At 45.3% G+C, this 22,415-nt stretch overlaps 1 protein-coding gene across 2 annotated transcripts in view; it reads right to left on the bottom strand.

Annotated features, from left to right (window-relative positions):
• Positions 1–22,415, bottom strand: part of ipo11 (importin 11) — a 712,587-nt gene that overhangs the window by 107,605 nt on the left and 582,567 nt on the right. For both annotated transcript variants that reach the window (XM_038791006.1, XM_038791005.1), the window contains one exon: positions 892–976. In XM_038791006.1, coding sequence (XP_038646934.1) covers positions 892–976 — 85 coding nt within the window. The remainder of the gene's footprint in view (positions 1–891; positions 977–22,415) is intronic.

Here is a 22,415-nt window from a genome sequence, read left to right as displayed (position 1 = left end):
CTTCACAGCATTGACAATATTCTTCTGCATCTGTAATCTTTAAAATTCTACGGTGTGAATTCTCCATTGTTGAAGCTTTGGTGTCTCAAGAAATCATAATCGCATTGAATGGCGGAGTACGCCCAAGGGACTATATAGCCTATCCTGCTCTTAATTCTAATGTTCTTAAATTTGTTAATGCCATGTACCATTCTACATTTGACTGGAGAACCAAACTTCTGCTTCTATCTTCGCTTTATATCGATCTGAGCACCTGAAGGTGCATCAGAATGGTTCTGCATAAATAGACTGCCTGTGTCAAGATTAATTTTGTTGTTGCACTGCATAGCTGAACCAAGGTTGAGAACTCACTGAATAGGAGGAATTATAATGAAAAGACGACATTTTAATAATCAATTGCACAAACACAAAGACACTACTGGTTGTACACCAGGTATCTAAAGACTTTGTCTTAAAATCTCGCACTGCTAAAACTCCCTTGATGGCTCAGCAAGGTTGCACAATTAGTAGCTGTGTTAAAAGGTCCATGAAGATCCTATCTGTAATCTGTGCTGAGTTAACTAATTTGAGTTAGGATATATGGATTCTCAGTGAAAAGCAGATATAACTCACATGTAAAGTTCCTATTAGCCTCATGAGTTACAGCACTTACATATGACAAAGGCATGGTGCTCAGATGATGACAGGTACCTGTTGGGGGTCACAAATCATCGCCTCAAGTGAAGGGTGTGTGAGGTTTTAACATTGGTAAGAAAAAAGATTCCCTATCATGTTTAGTATATTGCTGAAGTGTAAAGGTTTTCGTTCTGTTCGATCCTCTTTCTTTCAGTTAAAACTCTCCAACAGCTAACAGCACCAGCACTTATGACAGATCATAAAATATTTACTTACCAGCTTCTTCCTACGGTCTTGTTCAGTTGGAGGTTCTTCATCTTCACTTACTTTTTGCTCTTCAAAATGTGACATCACCATGCAGCTATGTTTAAAGAGTAAACATACATATTTAATAAAATACAAGGCAGGTTTTTTTCTGCAAAGTTATGTTAGTTGTTATGTGGAGGGGCAAAATGGGTATAAATCTGTTTCCATCGGAATACTGTCCATATTTATGGATGCTTGCACACTGAAATGTAGTGATAATGTTGAAGTGGCAAGTCATTAAGTGCTTCTCAACACTGATATACATTAATATTATCTAATAGACGCACAGGATGTTGATAACTTCTTTTTTCGGCTCTACACTATAGGGATAATACATTAGAACAGTGCACGTTATGATGAAACATGTAAAATAATGGAATAATGGGACAGGGTTGCTGGAAGCAAGCTGTTTCAAGTGGTTAGGGGACAAAGACAGATACAAGATTAAATGCAAGAGATTTAAAACAGAGAACAGGCTGCAGAAGAATTTTCAGGGTTACTTGGAATACTCCAGCAGTTTTGTTACCTCAGCTGATTTAATTCTGTTCCCTTGCTATTAATCTGAAGTCCAATTATACCATTAGAACCCACAGGCTGTGAAATGTCTAGGATGTGCTCCCACTTTGATGGTGTTACTTTGCTGCAAGTGAAGCACTTATGAATACGGTTTCCATCGCACCATCTGACATAATATTTTTTAAATTTAGAGTACCCAGTACATTTTTTCCAATTAAGGGACAATTTAGCATGGCCATTCCACCTAACTTTCACATCTTTGGGTTGTTGGGGGCGAAACCCATGCAACACGGGGAGAATGTGCAAACTCCACACGGACAATGATCCAGAGCCGGGATCGAACCTGGGACCTCGGCGCCGTGGTGCAGCAGTGCTATCCACTGCGCCACCGTGCTGCCCGACATCATGGCATTCCTTTTCATGACCATACCCAAAGGAAATCAGGCAAACTATCAAATTCACCGAATGGAAAACTGTTATGGTGGCGATGTGAGTCAGGTGCAGATGAACAATCCTCTGTGGATGGAACTAGAATGCACCTGTTGCCAGGTCGCCCGGGGTCTGAATCATAGGATTGCTTTGGAGGGGGTAAAATACTTAATTATTTTGTGTAAACATTGACGATGTACGAGTGTGAATGCAATTATCAATTTATTTCTTAAGATGACTCCTCACAAGCTGCAACACGAAATCCAAGCACAACATTATGAAGTAATTTTCATATGGGGGCCTTCATTTATTTCATCCAACCAACACGGACACCAAGGGCTGACATGGACTTCTATGCAGGGGCAAAGAAAAATGTATGTTCCAGAGATCTTGAGGCGGCTTGACAGGGTAGAGATGGGCTTCACAGGGGGGATACTGAGGATGATGATTCCCCAAATGGAGGAATCAAGGCCGAGGTGGTACAGTTTAAGAATAAGAGGCCTTGCATTTAAGATGGAGATGAGGAGGAATTTCTTCTCTCAGAGGGTAATTTATTCTTTGCATTCTCTTTCCCAGAGATCAGTGGAAGCTGGGTCATATATACTCATGGCTGAGTTAGACAGATTATTGATCGACAAGGGAGTGAAAGTTAATGGGGCAGGTAGGGGAGAGGATTTAAGGCCACTTTTAAGATCAGCCATGATCTTATTGAAGCATAATTGATGGGTTGGATGGTCCTTCTCCTGCTCCTATTCTTTATGATCCTTGGCAAATAACTTTCTTAATGTTTTTTAGATGCAGAGTTCAGTGAACTGGATTGCTCTGGTTCATTTATTTCCTTGTGGTAGTAGGAACCCTACAGCTAATAGACACTTTCAAAAAGCAAATCATGTTGCACAAAGGCATAGCTCAGTAGGCAAACAATGTTTTCTTCATTGAAAGAATCACATTTAAGCTGAGAGATATGGTTAGTTTGAACTTGTACAAAGCTTTGGTTGGAGCACAATCGGGAGTAAGGTACGCTGTTCCAACTCCATTTATAAAAATGAGATAAAGGATTTGGAGAAGGGCCAAAGAAGATTCTCATCGATGATATTCCATATGGAGAGATTATAATTATCAAGATAGATCAAACAGGCTGGGCTCTTCTCTCTGGAAATGTGAAATCTGAAGGACACCATGAATGAGAATTTTCAGGTAACGAAAGGGTTTGATAAGGTAGAAGTAGAGAAAAGGTTTCCACTTGTGGCAGAGATCAAAACTAGAGGCCATAAATATAAGATAGTCACAAATAAATCTAATAGGGAATTCTGGAAAAAGCTCATTATCCAAAGAGTGTTGAGAATGTGGAATTTGCTACCACAACTAAATGGTGAGAAGGAGAAAGGAACATTATGGAAGGGAAGGCTTGTGGGGTTATATGAAGAGTTGGAGGAAGCACATGTGGAACATAAACAACAGCATGGGCCAGTTGGTCCGAATGGCCTGTTTCTGAAGTGCAACTTCATGAAGTACTGAAAATGCCTCTCATCTGGAAATGTTTGCAGCATATGCCAGAGTTCTCAAAGAGTCTGATAAAAGGGAAGTTTAAATCCATTATAAACTAAAAGCCTCTTCAATTCATAGAATGATGCAACACAGGAGGCCATTCCACTCCTTGTGATAGTGCTGATGTTTTGGTAAAGCTATCTACTTAATTGCACTCCACTGTTCTTTCCCCAGAATCCTGTAAAAAAAAAAATCTCTCTAAGTAATTTCTTAACTTCCCATTTGAAAGTTACCACCGTGTCAACTTCCACCACATTTTAGGCAGTGCTTAGCAGGATGTAATTTTTAAAATTCGTTCATGGGATGCTGGTCAGGAATTATTGCCGACGTCTAATCCCTGCGCAAAAAAACACAAAAATGTTTTATTTGATTCTTTTGACAATCACCTTAAATCTGTGATTTCTGGCTATACAATCCTCTGCCAATGAAAACTATTTACTCTTCTCAAAACTGTTCATGAGTGTAAACACCTCTTATCAAATGTTCACAGAATCACAGAAAAATACAGTGCAGAAAAGGCCTTCGGCCCATCACGTTTGCACACAGCATTGAAGGTGCCTAATCTGCCAATCATAATCCCATAGCCTCGAATGTTAACACGTGCCAAGTACTTATCCAAGTACTTTTTAAAGAATGTGAGGCAACCCACCTCTACCACCCTCCCTTGCAGTGCATTCCAGACCGTCACCACCCTCAAATCCTCCTGGAACCTCCCACCCCTTACCTTGAACTTGTGTCCCCTTGTAACCGACCCTTCAACTAAGGGGAACAGCTGTTCCCTATCCACACTGCCCATGCCCCTCAATCTTATACACCTCGATCAGGTCAACCCTCAGATTTCTCTGCTCTCAGGAGAACAATCCCAGCTTTTCAATGTCTTCACATAATTGAAGTACTCATTCCTGGTATCATTCATTTCTTTTGCACATTCTTCAATGCCCTGACATTCCTACATAAAGCATGATGCCCAGCATTGAATATAACATTTCAGCTAAGGTCAAGCAAGCTTTAAAGTTTAAAAAAAATTCATTCCTGCAATATGAGCTTCACTGGCTGCCTGTCCGTAACTGCCTTTGAGAAGGAGGAGGTGAGTCCATCTTCTTGAACCACTGTAGTCCATTTACCACAGCTTCCCAGTTTTTGCATTGTTCCTTTATTTATAAAGCCAAGGAACAGATATGCTTTTTAAAAACGTTTTCAACTTGTCCTGTCACTTTCAAAGATTTGTGAACACGGAGTTCCAGATCTCTCACTTGCAGCCTAGCCATTAATCTTGTATCCTTTAAAGCTCTTCTCAAACTTTCTGCCAAAATGTATAAGTTCATACTTTGTGTATTTAGTTTTATCTGTCAGTATTGTTCACTCCATTTAATTGCCTTGGGAAATAGTCCCTCTTATTTTCTTTGTCAAAATGCTTCATGATTTTAAATGTCTCTAATAATTCTCCCATTAACCTTCCCCACTCTAAAATAGCTTCAACTTTTCTCTTCATGCAACTGAAGCCCAGCATCCCAGGGCCATTATAATAAATCTTCTCTGCACCTTTTCCGAACATAGACACCCTCCTAATGCTTGGTTCCCAGGAAGGGGAACAATGGGTTGGATTAAACATAAGAGGACAGGCTCCTCCCACCCGAGCATAAATGTCAGGTGGTGGAGGAAAATCGTCTCTGATTGTTGGACAAAGAGAAGTGGAGGGACACAGACAAGGAAAGCTGTGGGAAACGATGATGGTGAGAGGGTGCTACTTTGCACCAGGGACCTGGAAAGAAATTTCCCCCACACCACCCCACTGGCCAAAAGCCTGAAGGACAAACCTACCGCTAAACCTGGTTTAGCTCACTGGGCTAAATCGCTGACTTTTAAAGCAGACCAAGCAGGCCAGCAGCACGGTTTGATTCCCGTGCCAGCCTCCCCGGACAGGCGCCGGAATGTGGCGACTAGGGACTTTTCACAGTAACTTCATTGAAGCCTACTCGTGACAATAAGCGATTTTCTATTTCTATTTTCTTCATGTTGGGCGTAGGCCTCTCACTCTACTGGTTATATGCGAGTAGAGGGACATCTGGTTAATTTATTAATAAGGGGATCAGGGGTTATGGGGAAAAGGCAGGAGAATGGGGATGAGAAAATATCAGCCATGATTGAATGGCGGAGCAGACTTGATGGGCCGAGTGGCCTAATTCTGTTCCTATGTCTTATAGTGGCGGCATGTAGGTGGAGGTCGTATGTTAGGTGGCTCCCCCTGGGAGTCCTTGGTTTTTGGTCCTTTTCACGCAGTCTTTCGGGGGGAATTTGTGGATAAACCTATCCCCAATAGAATTGTGTGCACCAGAGAATGTCGAAATCCCAAAGCAAGAATATTGGGAGAAAGGGAGTGAGTGCTCGTCTGCCACAGAGTCGACAACGTGCAGAGTGCAGTTGGACAAAGATGGCGGGAGCTCGCTCGCCGGGTGGGACTGCGCCCATTACAGTGGATATGCTGGCTGATGTGGTGGCAGTGGAGTTTGAGTGGCAATTTGCCATTTTCAGCGGCAAGGGAAGGAGATGGTGGGGAATCTTAAGAAATCGGTGGAAGAGTCGCTAGCCCTGATAAAAGAAGCTCTTGGAAAGACAGTGCGGGAGCATGGCGAGGTGCTGAGGGAGGGGGAAGAGAGAGAGAGGGAGCGCTGTAGCAACACAGTGACCAACTCGCCTTGCTGGAAGTGGAGTTGCTGAAGGTGGACAGAAAGAAGGCCTTGAGTGTCAAGGTTGAGGACCTAGATAACGGCAAAACCTCAGGTTCATGGGGCTGCGTGAAGATGGAGGGCCCGAGGCTGACGGAGTATTTTGCAAAGATATTGGAGGTGAAGGAGGATGCCCTCACCCCCCTGCTTCGAGTTGGATTGGGTTCACCGGTCACTCGGCTGACCATGGGCGAACGAGCCACCAAGAGCTGTGATTGTCTGCTTTAATATCTATCAGAGCAAGGAGCAGATATTGAGATGGGCCAAGTAGAATCGGGAGGTAAGGTGGGAAGACAGTGGTATTCTTATATACCAAGATATCACGGTGGAGCTGGCGAGAAGGCGTGTAGCCTTTAAGAAGGCGAAGGCAACGCTCTTCAACAGTGGAGTGTGCTTCGGGGTGGTCTACCTGGCAAGGCTGAGGGTCATGCAGAACTCCAGGGACCGTTATTTTGAAATGGCAGAGGCGTTTGTGACGGTGGAAGGATTGAAGCTGATCTGAGATGCACACTGGGACTTTAGTGGTTTGGGTGAGGAGGATATGTTTTGCAGTTGGGCCCGTTAATTGTTTTGTACTATTGTAAATAATTTTTTTTATTTACTGTTAAAGTTTGAGGCTGCTTGGGGTGTGTTCTTGTGGCGTGGGTCGCCTTTCTCCTCTCCAGGGGTGGTTTTGGGTGCGAGATGGTACGCAGGTGGGGGGACGGAGAGGGACAGTTTCAGGAAGAGTTGGAGTTGGTTAGTGATTGGGAGCGAGGTGGGGGGTGGGGCTGCGGTTGGCCGAACCCTGGATAGACAGGTTTCCACTTATCTAGAAGGTGCAAAGTGGGGGGGGGGGGGGGGGGAGTGAGGAGAGGGGCTGGTTGGGGGGCTTCTGGGATGGGATAGCTGGCTGACGGTGACTGGGAGTAGTTCTTGGTCCTGTTTGTGGGTTGGGGCTTAAGTTTTAGGAATCAGATGGGGGGAATGGATTATCCATCGCAGTGACATGACTGATATACAGGGCAGCGGGTAGGGTGGGAGGCCCCCAGTTCAATTGGCAACGTGGGCCGATAAAGCAGCCGAGAGTTTTTGCCCATTTAAAGGGCTTGAGGGCTGATGTGGTGTTGCTGCAGGAGACCCATTTGTGGGTGAAAGACCAGGTACTGCTTCATAACGGCTTGGTTAGTCAGGTGTTTCACTTGAGCTTTGATAGTAGGGCCCGAGAGGTAGCGATACCTATTAACAAGCGAGTCTGGTTTCAGATGGAGAAGGTGGTGGTGGATTCGGGGGGCAGATACGTGATAGTTACGATTACTCTGAAGGGAAGGTCGGTGGCGTTGGTTAGCGTGTATGCCGCAGTTGGGATGATGTAGGGTTCATGAAGAAGGTGTTAGTGGTCATTCCCGATAAGGATACACATCAGTTGATTCTGTGTGTGTGAGTGTGGGGGGGGAGAGAAGAGATTTGAAGGTGTGTGAAGGTATTGGCGCCGTTTATGAAGGAGATGGGGGAATAGACCAGTGGAGATTTCTTAATCTGGAGTACAGATTGTGTACTCTCAGATCAATCTTTTCACCATGAGGAGGTCCTAGTAAGGAGGGCGGAATATTCGGCATGATGGTCATTTCTGATCATGCCCCACCTGGTGGATGTGGTTTTGGAGAGAGGGCAGGCACGGCAGCCGACATGGAGTTTGGATGTAGGATTGCTGATGGACGTGGTGAGAACGATAGTTGAGTTTGTGGAGTTTAATAAAAATGGTGAGGTTGGTGCTGGGGGATGCTTTGAAAGCAATGGTGAGAGGTGAGATAATCTCACATAAGGCGCATGTTGGGAAGGAGGCAAGGGAGGAGTGCCAGAGGCTGCTAAATGAAATTCTGGAGGTTGATGGCAAGCATTCAGAAGATCCTCCCCCAGAGCTTTTGGCCAGCAGGAAGGTACTGCAGACAGAGTTCGATCAAGCGCCCCGGGAAATTCTTCAGATACAAGACGCGAGTGGGGAGTTGGTAGGCGGTCCAGAGGTGAATAGGGTATTTGAGGAGTTTTTATAAAAAGCTGTACAGGTCGGAGCCACCTGAGGATGAGTTGGGTATGGTGGAGTTTTTGGAGTGCCCGATGGTGGAGGAGGTGAATAGTGAGAGGCTGGAGGAGCCACTGGGGATTGAGGAGGTTCGGATAGTCATAGGGAAAATGCAGACAGGCAAGGCACCGGGGCCAGATGGGTTCCCGGTGAAATTTTATAAGAAGTTGGTTCCCCTATTGGTGGAGATGTTTGAGGATGAGCTCGCAGAAAAGATGAAGAAAGTTAAAGACCCGGTGGAGTGCAGGTTGTATCGGCCGATATCTCTACTAAATGTGGATGCCAAGATTCCTGCTATGGTGCGGGCGTTCAGGATAGAGAAGGGTCTTCTGTGGGTGGTTGGGGAGGTTGTCCTCTCCTGTTTGCATTGGCAATTGAGCCTTTGTTCATCTCAGACCCAGTCCCCACGGTGTGGGATATAATGAGGTGGTTGACCCAATCTGGGGCTTTCTTGCGATGCTAGTTGAGCTTGGAGAAAAGCGAGTGCTTTTTGGTTTCTTCGCCCCGGTGTGTGTGTGTGTGTGTGTGTGTGTGTGTGTCTGTGTGGGGGGGGCGGGAGAGCGGATTTGGGGGGGGGGGCTGGCGGCCTCCCACTTTGGGTATCTGTGGATGCAGGTGGCTTGAGATTGAGCCTGCTCTGTAAACTGAACGTTACGAGCCATGTGGATAGGGTCAAGGCGGATTTACAGAGGTGGGATAGTCTCCCTCCTCTGTTGCTGGCTGGCCGAATTCAATCGATAAAAATGAATATTTTGTCATGGTTTCTATTTTTATTCCAACGCCTGTCAGTGTTTTTGCCGAAAGCGTTTTTCAGGAGAGGAGCGGTTAATTACTTCGCTTAACTGGGCGGGCAAGATAGCCCAAATCTGGAAAACAGTGCTTCAGTGGCGTCACCAGTTGAGTGGTTTGGCATGCCAAATTTGATTTTTTACTATTGGACGGCGAACGGTAAGAAGGTGCTGGTCAGGGCGGCATGTGGCATAGTGGTTAGCACTGGGAGTACGGTGCAAAGGACCTGGATTCGAATCCCGGCCCTGGATCACTGTCCACGTGGAGTTCGCACATTCTCCCGGTGTCTGCGTGTGTTTCGCCCCCACAACCCAAAGATGTGCAGGGTAGATGGATTGGCCACGCTAAATTGTCCCTTAATTGGAAAAAAAATTATTGGATACTCTAAATTTATATTAAAAAAAGAAAGGTGCTGGTCTGGTATGGGGTCCAAGAGGAAATTTGAGTTAAGGTGGAAGCGGGACAATCCCGTGGTTCTGGCGGGATATTTCCCATTTGAAGATTTGGTGGTAATTCTAGCAGCATTTTAAGTGTCGAAGATGGTGACGAACTCTGCAAATCACTTGTTTGAACCGGATAGATTAGATACGAGGTCGCTGGGTTGGGAGGACAAGCGGGTGGTGGAAATTAGGAATTTGTTTCTGGAGGGGCAGTTCGCAGGAGTTAACAGAGAAGTATGGGATCCCATGGACTGAGGCTTTCCAGTATATGCAAGTGTGGGGTTTTGCGAGGAAGATCTTTTCGACGTTCCCGGCGATTCCGGTCTCTTTGCTGTTTGAGTGCTGTCGGGCTAGCATGGAGGAGGGAGGTACGTCGGGGATTTCCATAGGAATTAATAGCAGAAGTGGGTAATTCAGCCTTTCGAGCTTGCTCCACCATTCAATCAGATCATTGCTGATCTCAAATCCATCTCGCCACTGTCCCCACATCCCTTTAACCCGTTTTTAAAAATCAGAAATATATCGATCTCCTTCTTGAAAGCATTTATTGACGCAGATTGCACAAGTTCTACAAATAACAGGAGGATTATGAAGGAAGATATACCGCTGGAGGGGGTTAAGGCTAAGTGGGAGGAGGAGTTGGGGATGACGCTGGAGGAGGGGGTGTGGTGTGAAGTGTTGCGCAGGGTGAACGCCACAACTTTGTGTGCGAGATTAGAATTGATTCAATTTAAAGTGATGTATAGATATAAGAGGTTGATGATGAGCCAGCTGTTTGAGGGAGTGGAGGACAAGTTGGAGCGGTGTGCAAGGGGTGTGGTGTGGAAGGGGCCTGGCCAATCATGTTCACATGTTCTCATCTTGCCCTGAGCTGGGGAGGTTTTGGGGCTCGTTCTTCAGCCTCATGTCGCCAATCTTGCAAATGGATTTGGAGCCCAATCCGCCGAGGGAAAATATTTGGGGTGTCAGACCTGCCGGATCTGCAGACAGGGGTGGGGCGGATGTTTTAAGCCTTCACCTCGCTAATTGATCGGACATGGGTCCTGTTGGGGTGGAGGTCAGCTTCTCCTCCCTGTAGCTCAGTATGCCTAGGTGTCTTAATCAAATTCTTACACCTTGAAAAAGTTAAGTTCACCTTGAGAGGGGCGATCGGCGGTTCTATTAAAGATGGCGCCCATTTGTTCTGTATTTCAAGGAGTTGGCCACTGTCAGCTGCTATGGATGGGGTGGGGGTAATGATGTGGGTGTTTATTTTTGTACTAGTTCTGTTTGGCATGGGGTGTGTTTTCTTTGTTATGTCTAAAATGTTAAAAACTTAATAAAAATATTGTAAAAAACATAAAAATATCTGAGTAGAGGTGGTAAGGGACCTTTAACAACCTCAACTGATCCATGGCTGGGCAGTCCACTCAATGTTTCTCCTGACGATTCTAAAATTGCATGGGTGCTGCAGACCAGAGGCAGGCGCGCTGTCAGTGGCACAGTGCCCTATTTTAGGGGTGTACCCACCTTATTTCCCACCTGCGGTTGGCCCTTAAAATCCTACCAAATACTCCAGTTAAGGTCTAACTTGTGACATCCCCAAGTATGCCCAGCAATGAATAAATATTGACATAGAATCGTGCTTTTGATTCTCAAAAACATGCATTGCAGCAGAAATGAAATCTTGATTTACGGGGCAGTCTTGGTTTTCTTCTTCTGTAAACTACATATGTCTAAAATGCTTCCTTTTAAGCAACAGACATGCCGCTCCACCCTTCTCCCAGATCCTGTACTGTAAGGACTATTTCTTCATATGCATTAATAATAAATTTTGTTTCATGGTCCCATGAGGACAGTCGAACAAAACGAGGACAGAAACTCAAGGATACAAATATGCTTGACTTCGAACTGGAAAAAATATCAGAGGCTTTTGACCCACCGGGTTTTGTGTTACTGTAGTCGGCGTTTCAATGCTCCATTGAAAAATAGGCTATTGGGTTTCTTTCAGATGATTTACTTGAGTAATATGAATATTGATGCTGTTGGGCCATAGATGCACGCTGCGTCAATGAAATACTCAGGACATAATTTTAATTGGTGCGTGGTAGGGGTGTTAAATCCTCAAAAATCGTTATTATTGTCACAAGTAGACTTACATTAACACCGCAATGAAGTTACTGTGAAAAGTCCCTAGTCACCACATTCCAGCACCTGTTCGGGTACACTGAGGGAGAATTCAGGACGTCCAATTCACCGAACAAACACGTCTTTCCGGACTTGTGGGAGGAAACTGGAGCATCCGGGGGAAAGCCACGCAGACGCGGGGAGAACATACAGACTCCGCACAGATAGTGACCCAAGCCGAGAATTGAACCCAGGTCCTTGGCGCTGTGAAGCAACAATACTAACCAGTGTGTTACCCAGCTTCACTTCCAGCTTTACTGGGACAGGTTTGGAGCTGCAGAGGTAGCCCCCACAGAAACGCCATGATTCAAATTTAAATCTGCCCAGCAGTAATTTATTCTGACCGTAACTCCCAAGCTGTGTGAAACTCACCAGGGTCAATAAGTGTGTAGTGGGGATTCACTGCTGTGAAACTCACATATCTAAAAGCCTTTTAAGGTTGCAACTGCACAGCAGCATCCTTGCCTATCTGAAAGGCTTTTGATCACAGGACTTGTTTTGAGAATGTGTTTCACTGCTTTACAGAAGGAGCCAAACATTTTGGAAGTATTCCTGTTATCTTGTGTTTTACTCACCTTGTACTTCCCTGCTGTCAGCCTTCACTGCTACATGGGAGCAGCCATGAGGAACAGGAGAAGCAGCACCAATAGCAGCAGCAGTATCTGCTTCCTCCTCAGCCAGATGCTGCTCCAAAGGGCAGAGTGGATGGATGCAGAGATCCAACTCAAAGGAGGTGATACCAGCAGGCAGAGGATCAGCTTTCTCGACATAACTGAGCATTAATGCCTCAGGAGGCCAGGCTTTTACAGCAGGCTGTTGCTGACAAATGAAGTTGCCTCAACCTTCTTTCCAGGTGAGCAGGCATTGGCGATGGCTTTCAAGGCCACCATAGCCCAAATTTCTTTCCCTTCAGTTTGTTCTATGGATGTGGTGGTGACAGCTGCAAGATTCACAATCTACCAGGTGACCGATGCCATGTTTGCGAGGGTCACCACTTACATCCACTTTGCTAATGTTGAGGACTGTCAGAACTAGAAGGCGCTTGCTTTTGCTGCAAAGGCTAGATTCCCCCAGTACTGCCTGTCATGTGAAACTGACACGTGGCAATCCAAATGCCCTCAGTCTTCTCAATTGGAAGGCATTCCACTCCATCTATATTCATCTGATATGTGACCAAAGATTTTAATGCATAGAAATGTCTATTCCAGGTCAGTCACATCTCCCACAGATGCTCTCACCTCCAAGCAGAGCCAACAGGCGGCTCCTTGGGGACCAGTGCACTGAGGGCATGGCTGATGACAACTGTAAGGAGTTCTAGCAGCACTGATGCAATGGAAAGATATAACTGAAGCTGAATGAGCACATAGAATCCCTACAATGCAGATGGAGGCCATTCAGCCCATCAAGTCTGCACCGACCCTTTGAATCGGCACTCTACCCATGTCCACCCCCCCTATCCCCATACCCCGTAATCTAACCTGCACATCCCTGGACACTAAGAGGCAATTTAGCATGGCTAATCCACCTAACCACACATTTTTGGACTGTGGGAGTAAATCAGAGCACCCGGAGGTAACCCACAGAGACACGGGGAGAACGTACAAAAGCCGCACAGACAGTGACCCAAGGCCGGAATTGAACCTGGGTCCCTGGTGTTGCAAGGCAGCAATGTTAACCATTGTGCCACCATGCGCCCCAACATGGTTCCTGAAGATGTGATTCAGCAGCCTGCAGAGATCTGGGGGTGCTCTTCAATGTGTATCAGCAAAGATTTGCATTAGACAGCATTGTAGAAAGGACTGCCGTTGCGGCGGGGGTGGTGGTGAAAGTCAGCGATGACTGCTGAAGCCAATGACAGCTCTGCATCCTCAGAGTAAGAGCAGCAGGAGAAGCTGCCTGGTGAAGCCAGGTGGCTGCAACCATCTACACCAGTCTGCCAGAGGAGCCTGTGATGGACTCATTCAGGCATGATACAGATAACTAGAGTTTGTGAAGTCTTAGGTACAATAAACAATGCTGAACTCACCTTGCACATCACCCATCCCATACCCACAACAAATCATCCTCACAGTCAGAAATGTCTCCATCTCATTCACACTCTTTGTTTACCTGCTCAAAGATAATGTCCAATCGAAAGATGGGCAGCAATAATGGAGGTGAATGAAGAAGAGAAACTTCATAAAATGTGTGGTTGACTTATATTTTATAATACATCAAGCCAGTGACGTTTTTAGAATCACCCAAGTCCACTTGTCCTTTTTTCTCCTTCTACTTGGTGTTACCCCTGTGTCTTTAACAGAACTAGTGGCAGGCCACTCATTCCTCTATTCTCACAACTGACATGCTCACAGCAGATACCCTCTGGGCTTTGGGGTCTGAGAACCCTACCACAGAGTACCCCACCTCTGCAGGGGTGTTGGGGAGTGGGAGGTGGACAGGCTTGGTCACTGAAGCAGAGGGTAGCATGAGGCTCTGACTGAACGGGGTTGGTGGGTGGGTTGGGGCAGAGGTGCGGGATGAGATGGACTGCCTTGATCATGGTGGCCACTTCCATGTGCCCTTTCTCTATCTATCTCATGGCCCACCCATACTTCCATTGCCAAGGGCATTTTGCTTAGCTTCAGTAAACTAACAAATTGAATGGCAAAGGAGAGTCTTCCCTTCACCCTATAAGAAGTGGCAAATTGAGCGTGTGGACCATTGGTCAGGGCAAGTATATACTTGGTTTCCTTGTGCTGATTCTACATGTAAGTGGAATTTCTTTCCTTGGAGGTGGACATCAGCCTGAAATCGTATTTGAGAGGTTCCTTCTATGTCTCTCCAAGATTGGACAATGTCTCTGGAAGTGCTGACAGAAGGTCACACATTCTCTATTGCTGTTCCAGAATTGTCCTCTTCATTGATTGCCCCCAAGGTCCTGCATTTTCATTCTGCTGAGCAGAGATCAGAGTGTTAACTGTTCTCCTCTGGGAACTCTCCATCGTCTGTTTCTGTCTCCAATACCTGCACCTATTAACTTGCACCATGTGACTCACAGTGTGATAATATAGCTATCTTCCTTGGAGTCTGCGCTGAGACCTGAACCAGGAGTAAATGGCTCACGGTAAATAAGGTTAGAGAGTTTAATATGTGGCTTAAAGATTGTCGCTGCACCTTCACCTGAAGTGCACTGAACTATTATTCGTATAACTCGGGTTGATGGAAAGGTTTGAGGGGAGGGAATCACGCAAGGGGAGATTTGTCAAGTTAAAGAGAAAGGACAAGGCAATAGAGCAGGGTAGCAATACAGTAATGATAACCAGAGTGTAACAGAAACGGGCAGAGTGTAAAAACCCAGCAAATAAGGTTAGAGTGTGGAATAAAAAATTAAAGATTCTGTATCTGAAAGGTTCTGTATCAGTTCACAGCATTCATAACAAAATGGGCAAACTGATAACAAAAATTTAAATAAACAAATATGGTCAGATTGCAGTTAGGTCTCTGTCATGGCTACGTAACCAAGGCTGGGACCAGATTATTCAAGAGTATTAACATTTCAGAATGACAGGAAAAAAAAGATGATGAGGTCACCGTTGTCATTGGCCATCCTTTGATCCTAAATCTTTTTATTTGCAAATTAGATTTGCTTAAGTAGCTACCCGACCCTAGGTTTGTTCCATGATACTCCCATCAATGAAGTTAACCTAATTTAAAAGAATATCTGATAGATTTTGATATCGCTATATATTTTCAGCCCTACTGTGTTATATTCAAGAAAGCTTACACATTTTTATATTTATTTACCAAGTTTCGCATTACAAGAATACACCTCCAAACCAGACAATCAGAGTTTGTTCCTCTTTATAGGGGGCTCAAGTGAATACTCAGAACGTATCCATCTGCATATTCTTAAACACAATTACTATGAAATTAACATACTACTGAATCAATCATCTATATTCAATTAAAGGTACACTATTACGAAATTTATGTAATTCTGTTTTGATTTCACTGACAATGAAACTGCAGCCACAGTGAAGGAGTGCGAAGATGAGAAAAGTTAAAATGATTGTCGTGATTATCAGAGTAAAGGTTTAAATTCCTCTGAATTTGTTATGCAAATTTTGAAGTAATTTTAAGAATCAATACTTCAAAATTTCATTTTCTTTTCTAGATTTAATGTACATTAAAATAATGCATGTTGAATTAGCATCCAGCAATTTAATGTCCCTGCTTGCAGAACATAGTCATTTTGTACATCTAGTTCTACAGCGACATGTGTATTTATCATTGTACACAAATTAATACAATATTACTGTGATAAATCTACCATTTTATTTATGCAATACTGATAAATCACCTTTCTATTTCACACATACCAACAAATGAAAATTTTGAATTGTTTTAATCTGTAACTTTTGGCTCAATGTGATGTAGCAATTGCATTTCCATCATACATAATGCAGAACCTAAATTTTCACTACACCAATTTATGAAGCAAGTAAAATAAAGAATATTGGATACATGAACTGACCTCACTTATTATAAATTACTATGCTCTAGCGTAACATATAGTCTTTGGGTTAGATAGGAACAGTTTTCACACTTTTGCTTTTGTTAGCAGTGGGGCTCATATCAAACATTAATGGTCAGGGCACACTATATAGATGATATATTGTGTGGCTTTCTTGAAGGTATAAAAACTAAAATTGAATTATCACAAATGAACATTTGGTTTTATTTACTTACAGTTAACTATTGTCATGAAGCATTTGAGTGATTCAGGTCCAATTTATAATACTGTAAAAGTATGTAAAAATGCTGATTTTGAAAAAAATAGAATTGTGATGCCGCATGCCATAGCCTGCACTCACGATGCAGAGGGCAAGCCACTATAAATTATGCAATGGATTGCCTCCATTAATTTGAATGGCTGGCATGAAAAGATTACCCGTGGCGGGTTGGGGTGGGTGGTTTGCAGGGCAGAAATTCTGGAGAGAAAATAGCTCCTAAAGGGCTACAGCCTGCAATTGAAGGGGAAGCTAAAATGATGACCCCTTAGCGTCCAAAGATGTGTAGGTTAGGTGGGGTTACAGGGATAGGGCGGGAGAGTGGGCTTCAGTAGGGTGCTCTTCTGGAGGCTCGGTGCAGACTTGATGAGCCACATGGTGTCCTTCTGCACTGTAGGGATTCTAATGATTCTAAAAATATTACTGATACATATGGGATTATTGCTTTCCTTAATGTTATACAGTTGATGATCCTGTTGCAGGAGGTGCAATTTAGGGTTGAGGACTATTCCAATTAAAGTGCAGGTGCAAATTGTTTACAGGTAGATCAGTGATGGAGTCAAAGTAGCCATCCAGGTCTCTCCCGCCTGACTACAAATGGAAAAATTCAATCTGGCATGTAGCCATTGCTCATAATCTTTCATTTTTTCCCAAGATGGGCACAGCAATTTCGTTTAGCTCACATTCAGAAGGTCTGGACTAATGAATGCAAGTTCAAATCTCACCATGGCGGTTGAAAACTTGAATTCAGCTTTAAACTGGTGTGAGTAAAAGTGACATTAACTTGTCAATCTATTGTGTAATCCAAACTAGTTCACTGATGTCCTTTAGGGAAAGAAATCTGTCGCCCTTACAGAATCTGGCCTATATATCCCATCCTCTAAAGTAGCCTGGCAAAACCACGGCAAATCCTGGAGGCCCCCACCAAACTAATTGTGGGCGCAGCATTACAACACAGATAGCAGTAAGTTTAGGAAGGAGATCTACAACCACTTTTTCAGGGCAACGAAGGATTGGCAAAAATCCTGGCCTACCCAGGGATGCCCACATCCTGGGTATTAACTTTGTAAAAAGTTGGACTTCTTTAATTAACAGAGGTAGTCGCAGACAAACAAAATGCCGTATTTGTCAGACACTTCCTGTCTGCGGTGCCACTGAGATGTCAAGCGGCATCCTACTTTTCAGCAGTTAACATATGTTAGCCCTGGTCTACTATTCTCTCTCCCCTTCAAATAACATGTGCACTATGGATTGCTACTTGGTCTCTTCCTGCAAGCAAGCCACTGACTAATTTAATGATGCTTTTGTGGTCAATTCCTGAGCATCAATTTTATTTTATTCATGGGATGTGGGCGTCGCTGTGTGGACCAGCATTTATTGCCCATCCCTAATAGCTATTGGAGTGGCTTGCTAGAGTCAATCATAGTTGAGCCTCTGCAGTCGTACACAGGCCGTAAAGTCGCCTGATCAGATGGGGTTTTATAACAATCGACAATGGCTTAATGGTTATCATTAGACTTTTAAAATTAAATTTTAATCCCACCATCTGCTGTGGTGGGATTCCAATCAGAGTCCCAGAATATTATGCTGGGTCTCTGTATTACTCGCCCAGTGACATAAAATTGGGCCTCACCTCCCCTCCAGAATCTTGCATTGAAACAATTTCTGTTCATGTAGGAGCATGGTATCATCCACAGCATCCTGGTGAAAGCATGCCGCAGTGTTCAGCTGATGCCTGATGTCTACATAGGCAGGTCCCAAGGTAGTGGGACATGTAGACAAAGCACCTCAGTTGTCTTAATAAGCAAGCTTTTCCTCTCAAGAACTCATTTTCCTTTAATAAATCATTCATGCTATCAGAATTCCCAAAGGAATTCCCATCCTCTGTTTTGAGTGGTGCAATTAATCAGGAAGTGGCAACCATTAATTATGAAGGCAAACATTGGTAAGGGGGAGGGGGACAAAACTAGCAAGTTTTGTAAAACCAGCTAATACAAGGAGAAACACATAATTGCAACTGCAAAAACAGAACACTTTTGATGCAGACTGAAACAATAAATTCCATTAAAAAGCCTAATTGAACAAACCAGGTGTCAGGATTCACGGCATATTCATTTCAAAAGGGCTAAACTGCACCCTGTGGATCCAGAATCAACCCAAGTAATTAAATCCAGCCAGAATTGCCAACCCTCCTGGAATTAAAGGATAATCTGAATACAACTCGCGAGTAAAATTATACGTGTATTAACACTCAGCATCTCACAGCAAAATAACAATAATTAAGAAAATAAAATTGGCATTGCATTTGTATATTGCCTTTCACAGACTCAAAATGATTTTCAACCAAGGTCGATAATACTGAACTGCAATTAAATGGGATAAAGCTGTTAACCAAGCAGTTTGCCAGGGGAACTGCAACTTTTACTTTTTTTTAATAAAATGTGAAGGAACAGAGTCACAGGACTGCTAGTTAGTTATAACAAGAAACCAAAAACATTTATTAAAATTGAAAAAATTGGACTTTGATACAAAACTCCTTTCATCCCCCCCCCCCCCCCCATTAACAATTACACACAGATTTTAAGTTTAACACAGATTACAAAGTACACCTTAAACTACATTGGTCTCATTAATGTTCCTTTTAAGCACACAAGATGACTGTGGTCAGACACACCTCTCCGAACCCAAGTGAATGTATGTGCATTTCTCCTCAAAATCCCCCCCCAGGTGTATCTGTGAACGACCTTATCTCACTGAACTTCAGCTTCCACACGAATGATTTTGAATTCAGCTTTCCAAATTCACACTTTCAAATCTTTTTTTTTTAATTTAGAGTACCAAATTCGTTTTTTTATTTTCCAATTAAGGGGCAATTTAGAGTGGCCAATGCACCAAGCCTGCACATCTTTGGGTTGTGGGGGCGAAACCCACTCAAACACGGGGAGATTGTGCAAACTCCACACGGACAGTGACCCAGAGCCGCACAGGATTTTCAACCGACGTTATACACCAGATACATCAATGATATTTTTTTCCTTGGGATCCACGGTGAAAAATCACTGAAATGACGACACAATGACATCAAGAAGTTCCATCCCACCATCAGACTCACCATGGACTACTCTCGAGAATCGGTTACATTCTTGGACACACTCATCTCCATCAAGGACGGTCACCTCAGCACTTCGCTTTACCGCAAGCCCATGGATAACCCCACGATGCTCCACTTCTCCAGCTTCCACCCTAAACACATTAAAGAAGCCATCCCTTATGGACAAGCCCTCCGTATACACGGTATCTGCTCAGACGAGGAGGAGCGTAACAGACATCTACAGACGTCGAAAGATGCCCTCGTACGAACGGGATATGGCGCTCGACTCATCGATCGACAGTTCGAACATGCCACAGCAAAAAACTGCACCGACCTCCTCAGAAGACAAACACAGGACACAACCGACAGAGTACCCTTCGTCGTCCAGTACTTCCCCAGAGCGGAGAAACTACGACATCTTCTTCGCAGTCTTCAACAAGTCATCGATGAAGACGAACATCTTGCCAAGGTCATCTGCACACCCCCACTACTTGCCACCAAACAACCGCACAACCTCAAACAGACCATTGTTTGCAGCAAACTACCCAGCCTTCAGAACAGCAACCACGAGACCACACAACCCTGCCATGGCAGATCATCGTGCCAGATCATCGACATCGGTACCACCATTACACGCGAGAACATCACCCACCAGGTATGTAGTACATACTCGTTCGACTCGGTCAATGTTGTCTTCCTCATAAGCTATAGGAAAGGATGTCCCGAAGCGTGGTACATTGGCAAGACCATGCAGACGCTGCGACAATGGATGAATGGATATCATGCAACAATCGCCAGGCAGGGATATTCCCTTCCAGTCGGGGAACACTTCAGCAGTCAAGGGCATTCAGCCTCTGGTCTTCGGGCAAGAGTGACAACGCAGAATCGCCGAGCAGAAACTCATAGCCAAGTTCCGCACACGAGTACGTCGTCAACCGGGACGTTGGATTCATATTGCATTACATTCCTCCCCCCACCATCTGGCCTGGGCTTGTGAAATCCTACCAACTGTCCTGGCTTGAGACAATTCACACCTCTTTAACCTGTGATTATTCCCCTCTCCAGTTGCTCCTGGACCTGTAAAGACTTAATTACCTGCAATGACTCGCATTCAAAGTATCGTCTTGCATCATTAACATTGTCTGTATATATGTTTCTGGAACCCACCTCTTCATTCACCTGAGGAAGGAGCTGTGCTCTGAAAGCTCGTGATTCCAAACAAACCTGTAGGATTTTAACCTAGTATTATAAGACTTTTTACTGTACTCACCCAAGACCAAGCCGCAATCTCCACTTCAAAATAAGAAACTTTTCAAGACCTTTCTCTGAGAATTTAATTAAAGATATTGGGCGTGATTCTACAACCTCATCACGTTCTCGCTCAAGCGTAATGAGGCATGTGAATAGCAGGAGCAGCCAAAATGAGATCCAGGCAGGGAGCCAAACAGATTGAGATGCAACTGGCCCACTCCATAGGCGGAATCAGGATCTTGCCATCACATGGCGAGAAACCAATTATCACCACTTAAGCGGCAATTACATACGAGAGTGACCCCATGTCTAACGGCCTCCCGTCATTCAGCGGTCGCCTCAGCAGGTGTTCACGGTAGCGACGAGAAATGTGAACCTGATGGAAGGGCTTCCGTAGGGAGCCGAGGGGGTGAGTAGCCATCTTTGCTCACAGGCAAAGAGCTTGAGGGTGCTGGGACTGCCACCCCAGTGCTTGGCAGGGGGTGGGGGATATCGGGCGGGGGTGGGGGACATTCAGCAGGGGTGGGTGGGGGGGGGGTTGGAGGCGCTGGGGTGGTGATCGCTCATGGCACCACCATACCAAACACTGGACCCCAACCCGATTCTGGTGGCAACCCTTGTCCCTGCCACCTTCTCCACCCATCACCCCCACCGACTGCTGAGGCCTCTGGCCGTGCAGCTGAAGTGAGCACTTGACACATGCCAAGTGGATTCACGTGGGTGGTCGGGCCATGTAGCATGTGGGAGTCATTGCCTAGCATCCCAATCACGCCTTGATGCCAAGACACTGCTTGAAAACTGCGGAAGGCAACACCACACATGCAACTTCCGAACACCCAAGGGGTGGGACACAGCTCCGGGGTATGTCTACGTCCAGCGGGTGGGTGAATGCCATGGGGAAGAGGATGCCTGGGGAGATGGGTAAAGGGTCTGGGGCTCAGCACTGCAGACTAAAGCGACAGAGTCTCTGACCATCATAATGGTTGTGCAATTAGTTGTTTAATGTGCTGTACAATACGCCGCTCCCAATGGTTCCGCCCCGCAATACATCCCTGCCCCTACCTATCCATACCACCCCCCCCCCCCCCGCAGCCTTCAATGCCCCCGGCAAGTGTCCTCTGGGGCAGAGGGCCACCTTCATTCATGGTGCCGATGTCATGCACCAGGCTCTCACTGCCGTCATCACCCTAGCAGTGTTGGCCTCAGTACCACTCATTGCCAGCAACATCTCCTGCGCCTGTAGCCTCTGGGACTCCTCCAGGAGGCTATGGATCTGCTGCAGTGACGCTGACATCTCCCTCTGAACATCACGGCCGTTCCCTATTATCTCCATCAGCTCCGGGTAACCCACTTCCAGAGGCTCAGCATCAGGGTGGGACCCAGCTGGGTCCTGGGATCCAGCAGCCCTCCGACTGCTGTCTCACCTGGGGGTTCCTGCCTCCACCTGATGTACTTCATCAGCTGTGTGGTGCTCACCAGATTGAGCCCCAGAAGCCTGACCACTAACATGTCCCACCGAGGTGTATGTATCTGCGCTGGTGGAGGGTGGGGATGACAGCTGAGACAAGACTATTATTGTGGCATCCTCGGAGCTATCCTCCGACGAGTTCTCCTCGGAGTGAGGAGAGAGGGGCTACCCGGGATGGGCCGGCGACGTCAACTGGGGGACCTGCAGGAGAACGGACATGTGGTCAGTGGGAGGGATGG

The sequence above is a fragment of the Scyliorhinus canicula genome, chromosome 3 (genome assembly GCF_902713615.1).
Source record: "Scyliorhinus canicula chromosome 3, sScyCan1.1, whole genome shotgun sequence".
NCBI lineage: Eukaryota > Metazoa > Chordata > Chondrichthyes > Carcharhiniformes > Scyliorhinidae > Scyliorhinus > Scyliorhinus canicula.
The sequence above is the reverse complement of the archived record's forward strand: the minus strand, read 5'-3'. Positions and strand labels throughout refer to the sequence as shown.